This window comes from Fukomys damarensis, unplaced genomic scaffold, assembly GCF_012274545.1.
Source record: "Fukomys damarensis isolate Sample0158 unplaced genomic scaffold, DMR_v1.0_HiC HiC_scaffold_20, whole genome shotgun sequence".
NCBI classification, from domain to species: Eukaryota; Metazoa; Chordata; class Mammalia; order Rodentia; family Bathyergidae; genus Fukomys; species Fukomys damarensis.
Window position 1 is genome coordinate 28,184,629 of NW_022900932.1, and position 19,103 is coordinate 28,203,731.

The window sequence follows — 19,103 nt, forward strand, 5'->3', positions numbered from 1 at the left end:
TCGGTCCCATTTTCAGCGGGTGGGGGAAGATTGGTTTAAAATGTTGCTTCCTACTAAAAATGAAGAAACAGTTGTGCATGCTAATCACTCCCAAATCTGGATATATTTCAGGGCGTTTTGACAGTTTTCCCCACATAACATCTGTACTTAAGAAGCCTCACTACTGTTGGTAAAGTATTGACTTGATTTCTCCGCTCACATCCGGGGCACTGCATGGTTCAGCCCTGCTCTTCTCAGAGCTCCCGCCAAGCGCTGCCCTGCAGGCCTTTCCATCCTCCATTAGTGTGAGCTGACACAGCCATTCGTCTCCAAGCGGTTGTGTGCACCGTCACTGACAACTCCCCCGCATCTCATACACACTGGGCTGCTCCCTCAGCCACGTGTTACACATTTCTTTCCTCTGCCATGCTCCCAGCTGTTTTGTGCTGTTCTGATGTGTCTGTTTGCATAGCCCTGTCAGACTGTGTGCATGAGAGGTGTGTTGTCGACATGAATGGTTTTAAAATGTTTCTTGAAAGAGCCTACCTCAGTGATCAGCGGGAAAATGGAAACTTGAAACGCTGGTGGTGAAAGTTGGGACTTCTTGAATCTTTGTCAGAGGGGGATTTAACATACACGGACAAGGAAAAGAAGCCCATTAAAATGTGAGCATGATCTCTACCAATAAAAAGGATGTATGTGTCTCTCCTTAAAAAAAATCCAAGGAAAGTAGGCAATAGTGGCATAAAAGAGATGGTATCTTGCCATAAAATGTAAGGCTGAAAAGTATAAATATACATTAAAAAGTAAGTACATCCATGCAGAACTTAGGTAAGTGTAATTGTTAGCTTTTTCTTGTTCACCAAGTGTCAGTGCAACAAGAGACCCGCGCAGAACTGAGCAGAGTGGAAGATGGTACAGGGCTTTTCCACTCACTGCTTCCTGGAAGACTGGGTGGACTCTACCAGCCACTGCGTTGCCGTCAGATTGGCCTGACCGCTCTCTTAAAGGCTGATTTAGGAATTTTTTTCCCCTTAACCAGATAAGAGAACCCCAAGGCCAGCAGCTCCTCCACTGGACAATAGTAGCAAAGTAGAAAGGGAAGACAAACTAAAAAGTAAAATGAGACCAGAAAAGAACATTCTGTGATAGGAAATAACTCTAAAAATCCATTCATAGTAAAATTGCCTTAGGAACTCTTTCACCTCTTTTCAACCATTTCTTCAAAGAATGAATTTGGTGTTATAGACTGGAGAAGTAGTTTAGCTTCTGGTTACTTTTCCAGTCTTTTCCCACAAATTCGCTATTTGGATGTAGATATTGTAAAGACAGGCTGTGAGCACATGAGTGGTATTTGCTGCTTAGAGTCTGATTGGAGCCAGTATATGCGGGTAAGATGCCCTTCTCTGCATTTTTTTACTTTAATCCTCCGACAACGACTGGCCCTAACTTTGCATGCACTGCTTATGTTATCGCAGTGTCTTTGCCAGTCTTTCACATGCTGTCTTTGGCCAGTGTTGCCCTTAAAGGATGACTGGAAAAATACGCTCTTTGGTTTGTTTAATAGCTGAAGAAAAGCTGATGCAACTGAGGTTGGCTTTATCGGCTCAAGTATTTTTGGATGACTTGGTCTCTTTGTGACCCCTTCCTAGTCCCCTGTGAAATTGGAGATTTCCAAATCTTCCACCATGTCAATTTGTTTTGGACATTTAACTAGTCAAAATATTATTTCATGGGCATTATTTGATGTGTTAGTACTCACATGAAACTTTTATATTGCTGTTTTCCTCTTAGAGACCAGAAATCATAATTTTCTTTAAAAAAAATAAACATTCCATAGGCAACTGGGACCATATACCCTGAAGTGTTTTGTGGTTCTGGCTTTCTCTAATAAAGCCATTTAGCCCGGTCATAAATTTTAAAAATAAAAATTAATTATATAAACATTCTAAACCTCTTTCTATCCCCTGTCAGAATTCAGGTCCTGGATTTGGAGTCTTGTCCACTCTATTCTTTGCTTCCTCATTCTCAAATTCTTGTGCCTTCTACTCCAAATAGCTGCAGGATTTCACGTAGATTCTTTTTACAGCAGACATATGACTTCTGAGGTCATTGCTAGACTACCCCAACTGTCTAATGTGTGAAAATGTCCTCATCATACTCCCCAATTATTTTTAAAGTTACTCTTCAAAATTTTAAAAAATGTAACAAAGCCCTGAAAATAGAAATACTAGAACTTGCTCTTTTCCTTTTATCTTTCATAGGAATGGCATTTTTAAACACAAGCTTTTGTCGGACATTGAACACTCTCCACACGGGGATGAATGTTTTCATTAAAAGTTATTTAAAATCTCTAGTTCCTTGGAATTCTGCCTAAACTGGAGATATTATTAGCTACAGGTCTTGTGCCTTCTTTAACTAGATAGAAAATGGCTCAAAATATAGAGGGAATAAATAGCATTCTCAAAATAATTGTTTGATTGTACAGGTGAATATATCACAGAGGATACAAATTAGGAAAGAATTGGGTAGAAGGAATGGGTCAAAGCAGCATCTTCCTATATACCATCATGTTCACAGATGCTCTGCCTTTATGTTGGAATTAGGTTTAGGATATTTCATTTACATGGTAGATCGTAAGAAAAAAAATGTGTGTATCATTTTCTTAATTTGCACTTGCATTTAGATCAACACAAGTTAGACAAAAGATATTTAGGCAAGTTGGTAGTTAAAATGTGATTTTTAACTGATTTCAGTATAAAATAATGGGGACAGAGTCTCATAGCAACTGAATGAGAATACAAAGGAAAAAAGAAAAATGTGTTCCAAGATCCATATTGAATTTTGACTCAATGAGTTATTTTAGCCTTAGAGGCAGTATTGTTCTCAGAACCAGCCTCTTTTCCTTAATTATAATTGTTTTGGAGCAAAATATGTACAGAGCATTTAACTATTTTTCCAGCTTTCCCACAGCATTTCATACATTTAGATACTGATGTGACATAGTTAGAAGTTGGGACCTCCAGACCTGTATTGTGTGATGGCCTTATGGTGCTATCATCACAAGATTTCATTTTTTCCAACCCCCAAGGTCCTGTCTGTACTTGTTTACAGGTTATCTGAATGGTAACTCCTGTGTGTTCAATGGCATGAGTGGTATTGTGGTAACCATGGCAACCAAGCTAGCGCTATCCAATTTCAAAACCTCACATGCTGTATCATAAAATTAGATCACAGAACTGACATCTAGGTACATGTCTGTCATATAAATTAAGTTCTGAGAATGATTTTCTTTACGGACATGTGCCTTAATAATGGAAATAGAAGGCACCAATTACAAATACACAGTATTCCACGTTTAGGCACTGAATTTCCCAAATTCTTTGTAGTATTGAATCTCACATATTGTGATATTATTCTCACTGTGCCAAATTCATGGTAGCTTTGTTTTATAATCAGGATGAAGTATATAGCAAAGCTTCATCAGATACCTGACATAGATAGGATTATAAATAATAGAAAACTTGGCCTGTAAAAAATATAAAATTTAAACCATTCTTGGCTTTACTGGGTGCTATTATTTATGCTGATTGGAAGTAAGACTGAGTACAGAATATTCCAAAGCTAAGTAAATCAGAATCCCAAAGACAAGACATGCTTCCCTTTCATTTATATGTTTATGCATATTTTTACACATATTATTCCAGCATCCAAGAATATTTGATAATATCTTTATTTCAAAACGATTCTAACCAGCAGACCAATACATTCATCAACTTTGAGACCTAGGCTTTCTTTTATAATTCAGAAATATTTTAACTCAAGACTTTCCCCTCTCTTTGATGAGGTCTAGTGCAATTTTTCTTGGATATAAATTTAAAGACTCAACTTGTAAATTACATTAATGTAAGCACCCTGCAGTTTTCTGCATTGCAAATAATTATTTTTAGAAATTTTATGGTTGCCTGCATATATTTGTTTGTCTTCATTGATATGTAGGGGGGAAAGCTCATTAATGATTTAAAAAGAAAGTGTTTTGATCCATCGATTTGATCCTTCTCATTACATAAACAATAAAAACAATAAATTAGTATCTAATTAAATTATAATTTTATTTCTAAACTTAGCTACAAGATAATCTTGAATCCTTGTTCATAACTATACCTTTTTTTATATTCTTTTGCTTCACTGTTTTGAAAGTCATCACTCAGCATATTTTAACCTAAATGATGGTTGATAATTTCTACTTAGCAACTCTCCGTCAAACACCATATTTGAGCAACTGTTTTGTAAAACAGTTCTTTGACTTCTAAAATGGTAAGTTATTATGTAAAAATAAAAGATTCTGATGTAAAAATTGACTATAAAGCAATTTTTCTTTTTTCCATATATCTGCTACATATCATATATAACACTTGAAAATTTTGCTTCCAATATTTTCTCATCATAATAGCCCTCCATCTAATTCTTACCTAGTTATACATTAAACACTACCTTTTTGCCTTATACCTAGTAAAAGTCAAAATTCCTGCAAATTCACGACGTTTCTTTGGAGAAGCAGAAAAGTAATTATGCTGCCTACATGTGTGCCTAAGTGAGAAGGGCAGAAATCCTTCTGTGTATTTGCTGACCTTGTGCAGCAAATACTTGTTACATTTTCAGCAGTGTTTAAATTGTTCACTTTATCGCATTGAGTTAAATCATCATCACCTTTACGTTTAAACTGATAAAAGGTAGTTTTTATTGTTTTTTTGTTTATCCAGAAACTATTTCTTATGAATAGAAATAGTTCAGCATGTTGCAGTTCTGGGACCGAATTAAATTTGGATAACCATCTCTCCTGGAAAATGACTCCATCGGAAACTTTTGGTGCATAAGCATTCTGCAGTGTGACGTGGAAATGGATGGTTAGGCTGTGTCGGTGCTGGAATGTGGGGGCTTAGCAGGCTGTTCGCATGCCTCAGAGATGTGTCTTAGCAATTTTCTTTAAAGCTGTCACATTATAAGACATTAGGTGAAGTGGGGAGAGAAGGGATCATGATAGTAAAAGAAAAAAATGTTAAAAGCCAATAGAAGCTTCTGTTGTGGTTTCTTTTTAGGTCAGATGTTGTGGTTCTCTGTTTTTCGATCGCTAATCCCAACTCCCTAAATCATGTGAAAACCATGTGGTATCAAGAAATCAAGCACTTTTGCCCTCGCACACCTGTTGTCCTAGTTGGCTGCCAGCTCGATCTTCGCTATGCCGATCTGGAGGCTGTTAATCGAGCCAGACGCCCATTAGCAAGGTAAGCCAAGGACTCAGTGTTTTGCTTCCCAGCCAAATGAAGAATTAGAGGTAGCAGGTGTCTCTGCAGCCTGCCTTTCTGCTCTTCAGCGATTCTGGGACCCCATCAATTGACATATGCTTTAGGTCGGCCCCTTAATCGTGTGGGGGTATGCCCCGACCTCTTCCCCCTCACCATTGTCTCCATGACAGAAGCCATTTTTGTAAAATCGTTGGCCAGGGGTTGATGTGAATTCTCCAAGTATGAAATGGTGCACGTAGAAGTGCTTTCAGATGTGTAAATACTGTATGAAATATTAGCTGTCCATAATAATGTCCTTGAAATTATGGTTTTTGCTAAAGTTAAATGATGCCTAGAGTAACAAGCCACAATTCTTGGAACCAGGGAATATCAGATTCCTAAAAACATGTACTTCCAAGTGTTTTCAACCCTCGTACTCCTCAGCTCAACCTCTTCAGAGTATTTCATTCCAAAGATGACAGTGTCCAGTTTTAAAAAATTATTTGGACCTCCAGTTGCAAAAAAGCAAACATTACTTTTAAATGTCCAGTTTTTAAAAATCGCTGGACCTCAAGTTACAAAAAAAAGCAAACATTACTTTTAAATATCTTATATTTCTAAAGTGTCACACAATTTTCAAAACCACGTGAGTACCAATAAACTCAATGAAAAAAACAACACATGAAGCAGGATTTGCTTTACTGTATATAAAATGTGCTCACCAGCTTGAAAAAGAAAAATAAGGGCCGAGGATTTAGCTCAGTGGTTCCACTGCCTGCCTTGTAAGCGCAAGGACCCAAGTTTGATCCCCAGTACCAAACAAAAAAGAAGAAAAATAATTTTTTTAAAAAATCTATGTTCCTTCAAATTCCCTTTGTACTAAACAATGTTATATCTTTTTCACATTAATGCGTTTTGGCTGCAGAGCACAGGTTTTCAAAAAACTTTGACATTAATGCCTTGTTTTGATGTTTGCTTAATAATAGGCTTGTAACCAAACTATGCATGGACACAACTTTATGCTTGTGGTGGAAAACAATAGTGGTTTCTTTGGATATTTTGGATATTCTGATGCGCTTAAGTATATTTTTGGTAAAACTTCTGAGAACATCCTGTGTCCAGTATTCATAGTCTCTTTATTCTTAAATGCATGGCCCAGACATTGAATATTAAAGAGCCACCTGGGTCTCTGGACGACTGGAGGAGGAATGCAGACCTGTAGGGACAGCAGAGGGAACAGTCTATACTGTAGAGCAACTCTGAGATTTTATGCAGAGAGGATGTTTTGAGTTAAGCTGTGGTGAGTTTTATCATTTACCAAAGATCAGGTCAGCCCTGGAGACAAGGAACACACGAAGTCAGGAGAAGCAAACCTTGAAATTAAACTTTCTTCCCTGCACTTTTCCCTCATACCTCTGCCAATACCCTATGCCCAACATCTCTTTTCCATCCGGGTCTTCAAATGCCAGTTCTGTCCATTGTCATCTTTTTCCTCCCGAGCCCAGTATCTGTCACACATATTACCTTCGGTGTTGGAGGCCAAAAGTTTATTTAGAAGATCAGTCCCTAAGAATATCTCAGAACTGAGCATGTGTTTTTGAAGATTTGTCCTAAGAAGTTGCAGCTCATCTGTTTCTGGAATTTCTCGGTTCCTTAGCCACAGTGACACCATAACCACAACATCGGACTGTTACGTTGGTCTCCCTGGTTAGATTAGAGTGCAGATGGGCTTTGGGTGCAGACTCAAGGGTGTAGACTATTCCATGAACTTTATGGACTTCAAGGAAATTAACACAGCATTGCTGCCAAGTCATACTTGTGTTATTGAAGGCTTCTCTTGTAGCAGTAAGGGCTGTGGGATTATATTGAAGAGTACAAAGAAATACCAGTTAGAAGGCTAATGGAGCAGTCCACGCAAAAGATGATGAGGGCCTAATGACAGGAGTAAAGGAAGAGATAAGGGGTAGATGTGAACGAGGATTCATGAATCCAGTAGAGGAGACTGAATGAGCTATTAGTTGTAGATCATTTAAGAAGAGGAAAGTCTAGGCTCAGATTGTTTAATTAGAGGTCAATAATTTGCAAAATGTGACCCTAAGCTAATCCTTCAAGCTTTCTGCCTCAGTTTCCTCAAAATGAAAAAAAAATACTAGAGTTATTTTGAGGCTCAAATTAAAATGTAAATGGTGTATTTTAAAGTTACAAAGCATAAAATGATGGTGGTGGTGGTGGTGGTGGATGACATTTTTTGGAGCACTCACTGTGGACCAAGAACCATGCTAAGCATATTCTCATATGACCCTTTCAATAAGTCTTTAATAATAAATAATAAGACACAGATCATAGATGGGAAAACAAAGTCTTTAAGAGGTTAAGTCACTTGCCCAAAATCAAATAGCTACTAAAATGCCAGTACTTTCCTTACTGTGGTTACTACTGAAAGCATTTTTTTCTACAGTCATAAATTCTCTATACTTGAAAGACTTATAGTTGGTCATAGATTTTTCAGGAGCCTTATTAAAAATGCCTATCAGGATTTCACATGCTTAATTCAATTAGGTGCTTAGATAGGCACTGGTTATTATTTTTACCTGAAAAATAAGGCTGATTGTGTTTTTCTTTAAATATTCTATTTCAGGCCCATAAAGAGAGGTGATATTTTGCCCCCAGAAAAAGGCCGAGAGGTTGCAAAAGAACTTGGAATACCGTACTATGAAACAAGTGTGTTTGACCAGTTTGGAATCAAGGATGTATTTGACAATGCAATCCGAGCAGCGCTGATTTCCCGCCGGCACCTGCAGTTCTGGAAGTCCCACTTAAAAAAAGTCCAGAAACCTTTGCTTCAGGCGCCTTTCCTACCTCCAAAAGCCCCTCCACCAGTCATCAGAATTCCAGAGTGTCCTTCCATGGGGACAAACGAAGCTGCCTGTTTACTGGACAATCCTTTGTGTGCCGATGTCCTGTTCATCCTCCAGGACCAGGAGCACATCTTTGCACATCGAATTTACCTTGCTACCTCTTCTTCCAAATTTTACGACCTTTTCTTACTGGAATGTGAAGAATCCCTAAATTGGGCTGAAGCAGTTTGTGAAAAGGAGATGCAGAGCAGGGAGTTCCAGGGGCAGACGCTGAGTCTTGACCCAGCTGAGGAAGGGGAGGACGACCCCCGTGGGACACCTCAGGCTGATCAGGGCACATCCTCAGGCCAGAACCCTTTGGACACTCCGGGGCTGGAAGCTGAGGGTTCAGTTCCCGAGATGCAGACTCTGTCAGGATGGAGTAAGGGGTTCATTGGCATGCACAAGGAAATGCAGGTCAATCCCATTTCAAAACGAGCAGGGCCCGTAACTGTGGTCAGGATGGACTCATCGGTACAGCCAGGCCCTTTCCGGACCTTGCTCCAGTTCCTTTACACGGGGCAACTGGACGAAAAGGAAAAAGATTTGATGGGCCTGGCTCAGATTGCAGAAGTCCTAGAAATGTTTGATTTGAGGATGATGGTGGAGAACATCATGAACAAGGAAGCCTTTATGAACCAGGAGATCACAAAAGCCTTTCATGTCAGGAAAGCCAATCGGATAAAAGAGTGTCTCAGCAAGGGGACATTCTCAGGTGAGCAGGGCCTGCGGTGAAGCCACCAAGACCTTTGGTGGTGTTTTATCAAGTGTAGGCTGACCATGGGCATAAAGAATAGCCATAGCTAACTTTTATAAGTGCTGCTTTTTTCCATATATCTCTATAATCTATGAGTAGTAACCTATTTAATTCTATCAGACTTAGGGTTATGCTCTCCATTTTGAAAGTGGAGAAACAGAAAACAGCTTCAGTACTTTGCACGTGGTAACTCAGAAAGTACAAAATAGAGTAAGAACCTGGACTCAAACTTCTGTGGCACAGAAATCTGTTCCCTAAACCACTGTGGCACCACACTGCTCCTCAGAGTAGATCCAGCTGTTCCTGCAACTATCTCCAGTCAACTTGATGTTTGCAGTTCCCTTTCAGGATCCATCTCTTGACCAATTCCATTCTCCATTGACCCTTCAGGAGTGACCTCTGGTCCTGAGACCACTGAAGTCCTGGAGGCAGGTTCGGTGCCCCTTGCATTCCCTTGAGGGATGCCTCATCTGCATCGACCCCCCTCTCCTTTTCTACCCTCCTGCCCATTGATACCGTTGTTTTCCTGCCCTTCCTTTGCCTTTGATACCTATGCCATGTGCTGCCCACAGCACCTGTCCTCACTGCTGAAGCACACTGGTAACCGTATCCAGTCTGGGCTACTGACCCTTGCTGGTACTGCCTTACAGTCTTGGACTATTTTTGTTCTAAAATTGTCCTCTGGGTGTGGGTGGGTGTGTACCGCATTGTAGAAAGCTGACTTCCTAGCTTCTGTTTACATGGTTACCTCTGTTTGTCTTTGTCTATCATAATCCCTGCCTTGGTACAACACATTTAGTGTTTAAGTAATTTAGTAAGTAAATCTGCTCATTAGCTCTAAGGCTTTTGAGTAATAAAATTTGCACCAAATACTGGCCATTGTGGTATAGAAAAAGCAATGAAAACCATATGGTACAAACTGAACAGTGGACCTTTGTGAAAGTTGATTAAATTATTCCCTTCTTAATACAGAGAAAAAACAAAGTATGCGGTGAGAACCTCAATGGAATCCACTTTTAAAAAAACTATTAAATACAATCTAGGAATAATTAGAGAAATTTTGATACGATCTACATAGTAGATGATATTAGTATTATTAGGAATTATTTTTAATTTTTCAGGGGATAATAATAATAGTATAGTTGTTTAGGAGAATGTTCTTAGTTTCAGAAGACTCATGATAAGGGTTATATTACCCCTTTAAAATGTCTACACCAATATGTAAAAATACACAGCTAAAATAAACATGGAAAACCGAGTGATGTTTATACAAGTTGAGCATCTCTCATCCAAAAATCTAAAATCTAAAATCCAAAACTTCCTAAATGCCAACAAGTGGAAAATTTCATACCTGCCTCATATGACAGTTTGCAGGAAAAATGTAGGAGCACTAAAAACACTGTATAAAATTGTCTTCAGGCTATGGGTACACGGTATATATGAAACATAAATGAATTTCATATTTAAATTTGGGTCCCATTGCCAAGCTATTTGTTATGTATATGCAGATATTCCAAAATCTAAAGGAATCTAAAATTAAAAATTTTCTGGTCCCGGACATTTCAGATAGAGGAAACTCACCTGTAGTACTCTCTCCATTGTTGTATATATTTGGAGGAAAAATATTCCTCTCCTTTCTGTTACTTTCTGGTTCAGAGAATGTGTGTTGTAACTTTACGTGTAATTTAAATGTTTGCTCCTTACTGTGGGAATAAGGTTTGCCAAAGGCAGAGGTTGACCTAAAAATAAAAGTAGCTGTGGAAGAGAAAGAGACGAGGTGATGGAGGCGGGTGGAAGAGAAGCCTGTGTGAGCTCTCTGCGGAGCTGGCTCACAGTGGTGTCCCCTCCATCCTTTGGCAGATGTGACATTTACTTTGGATGATGGAGCCATCAGTGCGCACAAGCCGCTGCTGCTCTGTAGCTGTGAGTGGATGGCTGCCATGTTTGGGGGGTCGTTTGTGGAGAGCACCAACAGTGAGGTAAGTGCCTTCCTGAGAGCCTGGTGGCATCTGTATGCATGCACATTAGCATGTGCATTTATGTCAAGTGTTTCATTAGCCAGATGATGTCAGTTCCTTAACTCCTTCCATGAGTAGGCTGCGTTAGGGTTTTAGGTAACTATAGTGATGAGGAGCTATTAATGATGAATCACTAAAATGTGAGCCCCTGGCTGCCTTCCACAAAGCGTAGCCTTTCATCTTCATGCCTTTTATTAACCGGCCAGACTTTTTAACAGATGTTGCCAGGCCAAGTACAATCAGAATCAAGTACAAGATGAGAGGCTGAGGCAGGAGAATCTCAAGTTTGAGCCCATCCCAGGCAACTCAGAGAGTTGGCGAAACTCTGTCTCAATATAAAAAAAAAAAAAAATTTTTTTAATAACAGGATTGGAGGAAGTAGAGAAGAAAATAATGAAAAGCCTTTGGCTAGACTCACCAAAGTTGGGGGCCCAGTGCCTCTGTTCCTCCTGCTACTGGCTTGCCAAGAGCACATGTCCTCAGACATTCAAAAGGAGGTTCTCAAAGCTGGAATCAGGAACCTAATCCACCCTATGGGCTCGCTGCCTCGCTGGCTCCTGTTACAGGAAAAGAATTTTCAGGACCCCGTCACTAGGAGGCTTGGGGAGGGTTTGTTAGACAGAAAGTTGAGTGTGCACTCAACGAAATAGACTGCAGGTCCTCAAGAGAGAGGCCCTTTATTTCCTGAAACTGGGAAATGTGTGTTTCTCCCAGGGGATGGAAACCCCGGGCAAAGGTGGCCCACCCAACACAAGGGTAGTGGCCCCTGTTCTAGGTATGAGCCCAGTATTTTTTAAGACAGGTAATTTAAACATTCTTTGGAGTCTCTCAAGCTGTTCCTTTGTCTTAGGATCCGGTTCCTGCTCTTTCCTTTCTCAAGTTAACCAGTTTATTGATTTTCAATACTCCTGAGGATTTGGGGGTATAATTGAGGAAAGGAGAGGAGCCTAAATTTAACCAAGAGAATGCTGAGACCCAAAAGTTGGAGTCTTCTTAAATGTACAATTTTACTGATAATTCCTTTGTCTCCATTCTAGTTATCTCTTTATTTCTTCTATACTACCTCAGACTCATTACCTAATACTGCAAAATTTTAAAAACTTTAAAAAGAAAATCAAGTGCAGGAGGGACAGAGCCTTTCCTCCAGAAGTTCTTAACCGTGAGGATAGTTCTTCAGACCTGAAGTCCTGGGTCCAGCTTTCTCTTTAGCCAGAGAGAGAGAGGACTTTAGAAAACCACATACTGTACCCATAGTCTTCTCTGCAAGACAAGGAGCAGACTACAGTCACCCTGAGGTCGCTGCTGCAAGTCGTGCCACTCAGCACTCAGCAGCTCCGCCCCATCAGCTGAGGGCACCCGGATTGGAAAGAAGAGCCTGACCCCTTCCTGCACACCGCACCAAAAGAAAGATTGATTTCCTTAGGACAGAATGAGCAGTGCCTCAGACATGCTGGACTCTTTACCTTTTTCCAGAATCTGTTAGGAAAGAAATTGTGTTCAAGCACTTCTAACCTTAGGAGTGAGCAAGCGTTTTCTGTGGAGTTTTGCAACTGTTTTTTAACATCTTTTAAAAGGGAGGGGGACACCCCAGCAAGTTTATTGTCCTGACAAGCTTGTTTTGCTTATCTCAGCATCGCTCCAGACTTTCAAAAGAAATACAGAAAACAATGGCTAGCTCTTCAAAAGGGGCGCTCACTGGAGAAATCTGAGCTCTCCCCGTTGGGACCCGGGAGCCCGCATGCGCATTCCCAAGTAGGGAAACAGAACCCTGGAATCACAAGCCCAGGATGGCTGGGGCTGAGAAGGTCACTAGGCCACCCTCCTGCTTCCTGCTCACACTGCAGCTGCTCCCACCCCACCCCCAAAGGCCTGTCTGCTGTTTGGGAAATCCCAGTGACCTTCGCTGGGGTCTGACAGCCTTATATAATCAAGAGGTTCTCACTTGTAACTGATTAGTCTTTCCTGCATGGTCAGAAGTGTTTGAGGGTTTATCACTGAGATTGCTGCAGTATGGTAGGAGCTGAATAGTTACGGGCCTATGAGGCTCCTTCACTGACAAACTGCATGGCTTGGGACGAGTGACTTGAGACAAATGCCTCTCTGCCCTCCATCTGGAAGACAAAACCATAACCTGGTTTTGAGGCACAAGAGTCAATACTTGCAAAGTCCCTAATAAGGATTAAATGAGAGGCAGCTACCACTAGTCCTATTTTGATGTTGATGATGGTGGTTTTCTTTCCCTCTTTCTTCCAAGAAAAAATCAGGGTAGGCACCAATTAGTGGAACCTCATCCAGTTGTCATCTTACTGACTTCAGTAATCTCCAGAGATAAAGAGCTCAGAGGCTTGCTGCCTTATTTCTTCAGCTCGCTGAGCTACATGCTGATTGTGCAGCAGAGAGCCTGCTGTTAACCAGGCAGAGAAAAGTTGATCAAGGTCAGGAACCCAGGCACAAAGGGACACTGTCAGTGCTGACCTCATGAATGCTAATCCCCTTCATCCTTTCACAGAAGGGACTGTAATCTTTTCCAGATTAAAATCTGCAATAGCTGTAGTAGCCCTGACCAGAACAAAAAACATCATAGTAACTGTGAATGTATACACATATATATATGGTCGTTTCACAGCCACCTGCAGAGGTTTAGCACGCCCTCCAGGAAGGATTGGGTCACTCACCTCTTAGAACAGCAGCTGAGGCAAGTATGCATGTCATTTCAAACCAGCTCAAAGGACAAAGACTTTGGACCCGAGTAGCTAAAAGTCTGTACTGAAATTCCAAGTCACCCTGATCGCTGCTGCAAGTCGTGCCACTCAGCACTCAGCAGCTCCGCCCCATCAGCTGAGGGCACCCGGATTGGAAAGAAGAGCCTGACCCCTTCCTGCACACCGCACCAAAAGAAAGATTGATTTCCTTAGGACAGAATGAGCAGTGCCTCAGACATGCTGGACTCTTTACCTTTTTCCAGAATCTGTTAGGAAAGAAATTGTGTTCAAGCACTTCTAACCTTAGGAGTGAGCAAGCGTTTTCTGTGGAGTTTTGCAACTGTTTTTTAACATCTTTTAAAAGGGAGGGGGACACCCCAGCAAGTTTATTGTCCTGACAAGCTTGTTTTGCTTATCTCAGCATCGCTCCAGACTTTCAAAAGAAATACAGAAAACAATGGCTAGCTCTTCAAAAGGGGCGCTCACTGGAGAAATCTGAGCTCTCCCCGTTGGGACCCGGGAGCCCGCATGCGCATTCCCAAGTAGGGAAACAGAACCCTGGAATCACAAGCCCAGGATGGCTGGGGCTGAGAAGGTCACTAGGCCACCCTCCTGCTTCCTGCTCACACTGCAGCTGCTCCCACCCCACCCCCAAAGGCCTGTCTGCTGTTTGGGAAATCCCAGTGACCTTCGCTGGGGTCTGACAGCCTTATATAATCAAGAGGTTCTCACTTGTAACTGATTAGTCTTTCCTGCATGGTCAGAAGTGTTTGAGGGTTTATCACTGAGATTGCTGCAGTATGGTAGGAGCTGAATAGTTACGGGCCTATGAGGCTCCTTCACTGACAAACTGCATGGCTTGGGACGAGTGACTTGAGACAAATGCCTCTCTGCCCTCCATCTGGAAGACAAAACCATAACCTGGTTTTGAGGCACAAGAGTCAATACTTGCAAAGTCCCTAATAAGGATTAAATGAGAGGCAGCTACCACTAGTCCTATTTTGATGTTGATGATGGTGGTTTTCTTTCCCTCTTTCTTCCAAGAAAAAATCAGGGTAGGCACCAATTAGTGGAACCTCATCCAGTTGTCATCTTACTGACTTCAGTAATCTCCAGAGATAAAGAGCTCAGAGGCTTGCTGCCTTATTTCTTCAGCTCGCTGAGCTACATGCTGATTGTGCAGCAGAGAGCCTGCTGTTAACCAGGCAGAGAAAAGTTGATCAAGGTCAGGAACCCAGGCACAAAGGGACACTGTCAGTGCTGACCTCATGAATGCTAATCCCCTTCATCCTTTCACAGAAGGGACTGTAATCTTTTCCAGATTAAAATCTGCAATAGCTGTAGTAGCCCTGACCAGAACAAAAAACATCATAGTAACTGTGAATGTATACACATATATATATGGTCGTTTCACAGCCACCTGCAGAGGTTTAGCACGCCCTCCAGGAAGGATTGGGTCACTCACCTCTTAGAACAGCAGCTGAGGCAAGTATGCATGTCATTTCAAACCAGCTCAAAGGACAAAGACTTTGGACCCGAGTAGCTAAAAGTCTGTACTGAAATTCCATTAGCCATTACACTAAGAATATCATTAGCTGTTAACATGTCCACCATTACTTTTCCTTTCTCATTATTTGCATAGACTGTCATAGCTATGCCTTTTTTTTTTTTTTTCTCAATACTAGGGATTAAATTCAGGACCTTGCGCTTGTGAGGCAGGAAGGGTGCCACTGAGCTAAATTTCTGGCCTGACTGTCATAGAGTCATGAACTCTAGTCTCAGTTTGATTTTGGGCAAATGACCAACCCTTTGTATACCAGTTTCTTCATCCAGAAAATGGGGAGAACAGGAGAATCTTCTTCAAAGGGCAAAATAATCGATGAGAATAGTAACAGACCACATTTTGTACCAAGAACCAAGTAATACACGTGCTTAACAAATGTCAGAGATATTATCTCGGAATATTGTTGTTAAATTTTTTCCATGAACATTAAAGGCCTTTGCCCACAAACAGCTCTAAGTTAAAAAGCCCCCGGATCTTTTCTGAGCTAAGAAAGTCAGTGCCAGTCACAGGTGTGGAGGGCAGGCATCAGTCAAACCCTCAGTAAAGCCCCTCACTTGAGTAGCTCCATGTTCACCTGGGCCTGGGCCTTGATGGAGAGCCTTCCAGACTCTTTCTTGTCTTGGGAAAACCTGACTCCCTCCATGAAAGTCAGCCTACTTCCTTGGTGTAGTGGGGATATTAATAGAGTTATGCATAAACATGTGGATCCAGGAAAGAAATTATGCCCATTGATGTCACTTAAATATTTTTGCCATTTAATATTCACGAAGACACTGTTTTTACTTGTATTTTTTCTCGTTACTTTTATGTGGCAGTCAGCATAATTCTGTTGCCTGAGTTACTCGGCAAGTGGTTCATTAAAAATACTTGCTCATGGTCCAGGGATTTAGCTCCGTGGTTCCAGAACCTGCCTTGTAAACTCAAAGCCCAGAGTTCAATTCCTGGTACCCCACACCCCCAAAAAAAGCTCGATCAGGTTGTAGGAAGCAGTGCTTGGGACTTTGAATGAATACTTTCTCATTCCCTGTGAAACCATCTCTGATAAGCCACTGGAATATGGGACATTGTTTAGGACAGTATTATATTTTCTTTCATTACTCTTTAAACTACATTCAGCAGGTGAGATGCAAATTTTTTTTATTCTATGTCTTCTGTACCTTTATGTATATTATTTTTTAAATGTTATTAAAAGGCCTCTCTCTCTCAATATATAGTGAGTTATAAATATAGAATCACAGAAGAAAACTTGTTTTAAAAGTTCAGCCACAAAAGCAGGGGGAAGGCATGTTTGATAGGATTGTCAGTTGATTCTCATTTGATGGTTACTTCTAAGAATCCCTCACATTACTGGCCAAATAGAATAGCCACTTCAAAAATGTTAACTCATTTTACGCACAAAGGAAACAGCAGGCTCTGAGTAATTATAAACATCAGAACACCAAGGAGGTTGAAAGCACCAGGGCATGGCCACCCACTGGAATCTGTAGTCTCATGTTTCCAGAAGTAACTTTTTTTTTACCTAGGATGTCCATGTTACATTTATATTTCTAATGAGCATTTTTTTTCTTTAAGAAATGATTTAAAATGCACACTTACCAACCAAGCAATGGATGCTGAGGTAGTCTGTATGTCTTCAAAACCCAGAGTCTCAGTGAAGAAACTGCAGCATCTCTTCCAAATTTCTCCTGTGTAACAGATGACAGAACTGAAGGTCAGAGAGGATGAGTGATTTACCAAAGGTCACACAGCATTTTTCACGGCTTCTCCCTGGGCCTGTCCTGGACTCTCACCCTGCCCTTGAGTCATTCTTTCCTGAAGCAGTAGATATCCCTACATTTGAAAGAGTAGGAATTTTGAGTTTTACATTAACAACTGCTAATATCTTATAGTACTGGGTGCTTTGTAAAATGTGGATACTTTTACCACAAAACGGTTTAGATCTTAAAATTCCACAATTTTTTCATCGGTTATAGAAAAAAATTGTACTGATCCAAGCATGATTCTAGAGAAATGACATTTTGCCATGTGTTCATCCACACAGAATCAAGTTTTATATCTATAATTCATTATCTGTGTAAAATAAATCCGAGTGTAAATATAATATACAGTACACACGTGTAAGGATGCATACAGTATAGCAATTAATTACTCAGATAGAGATACAGCTGGTTGGAGGGAACAAATTCTTACAGCTATGTATTGCAGATGATCCAGCATGTCATTATTTCTAAAAAGCAGTATCAGTAATAGTTTCTGCTTGTCAAATCCTTTCTGTTGTACAGGTTGTGCTAAAAACTTGAAATTATTACTCTTCCCAAATCGTCTAGGAAGATCTGTGCATCTTATCTCTGGAATCATATTTTCACAGACTAGATCTAAAATGAGGGGTGGCAAATGTCTTAATATTTCTCGGAATTTGCCTGAGCCTTCCCTGTGGTACATTAAAGAATGGCTTTGCCCATGTTTAAGTATATTCCCTTTCTGAGGTAACCAGTGCCTGCACAGGAGAATAACATAGAAGGTTACTATAGCTGAATTCTGGAACCACAGGCTGTGAGATCCTTGTAGAAGAGTGAGGGGCTTTTCTTCATTCTTGTACATTCACATGCACAAACATGGGGTTTCATACATATGAGTGTATATGGTTTTTACATATGTGAATATGCATGGAAAGATATATAACCATATAATATATAAATCATATATAGGTAGGTGCAAATGTATATAACATATAGATTTATATCTTTATACCCTATATACAGGTTTGTTAAGCACCAGAATTAAGACAGTTATCACTGTTCATCTTTTTTAATTAGAAACTTAATTCTTCAAATCTATTAGTGAAATACAATGCTTTATTTTTCTATAGCCCCAACCTTTTTCCCCGCTTTCTATTAAAGGCTTCCTGTATTGAACCACAATTCAAAACACAGATTTTGGAATTATGCTGCCTAGATTTAAATCCCTGTCACTACCTCCCAGCTCTGTGACCTTGGACATAAGACTTAACCTCTCCAAACCTCAATTTCCTTAAGTGTAAAAATAGGAAAAGTAATAGCCTCTTCCTCTCAGGGCAGATATAATGACCAAATTAGATGATGCATGTGGAAAACTTAGCACTGGCCTGATGCACAGCTTAATTCTGGTAATCATCAGCATGTTCATAGGAAAAACAAGTGGTGCCGCTCTATATTCTTTCAGGCTCTGTCTTATGGAATCAGAGGCTTAAAATAAAAAGTAGCTTCAAAAGCATCTATGTCCCCATGGAGCCATGGCCACCCATCCAGCAATGAAGCTCCCAGGCAGTCCCAAGCTCATAAGCAAACTCTAGCATATATTTATACAGAAGCAGTCCAGGTCCCCAGGAGGAACAGGAATCATACAGGAACAGGTTACCATACCCACCCAGCTACTCCCCCAGATTTCCCAGGCAAGGATTCTGTTGGGTTCTCTGAGACGTAATCATGGTCCAGCAGTTCTGGATCCAAGTGGTTATAGGAAAAAAATAAGAAAGTGTATGTATGGTGGTGCTAGCATGTACAAATTAAATATCAAAATCAAGCCAGTCACTGTGGCAACTGGGTGGTTGCTCATCCTCTGTTTTTGCCATCCCAGTGAGCTGGGCTATATCATGTGTTGGCAACAGTATGGTCACAGCCCCACACACACACACACACCTGTCATGTTGCTAGGAGGTTTCTTTCTCCACAATAGAGTATTGTCAGGTACCTGGCAAGGAGGGCACATAGTGTCATCAAACATTTACAGCACATTTGTCTGATTTATACATCCAAATAGCCACTTAAAAATTTCAAATCAAGCTTTGTCAGGCAGCTTTACTCTTTTGTCATCTACAAATCATGCCATTATGTTTAAAGCCATAAATACTGAGCCACTTCTA

General features: G+C 40.6%; 1 protein-coding gene across 10 annotated transcripts in view; it reads left to right on the forward strand.

Annotated features, from left to right (window-relative positions):
- Positions 1 to 19,103, forward strand: part of Rhobtb1 (Rho related BTB domain containing 1) — a 120,977-nt gene that overhangs the window by 90,631 nt on the left and 11,243 nt on the right. For all 10 annotated transcript variants that reach the window (XM_010645680.3, XM_010645666.3, XM_010602893.3 and 7 more), the window contains 3 exons: positions 5,079 to 5,264; positions 7,903 to 8,876; positions 10,779 to 10,897. In XM_010645680.3, coding sequence (XP_010643982.1) covers positions 5,079 to 5,264; positions 7,903 to 8,876; positions 10,779 to 10,897 — 1,279 coding nt within the window. The remainder of the gene's footprint in view (positions 1 to 5,078; positions 5,265 to 7,902; positions 8,877 to 10,778; positions 10,898 to 19,103) is intronic.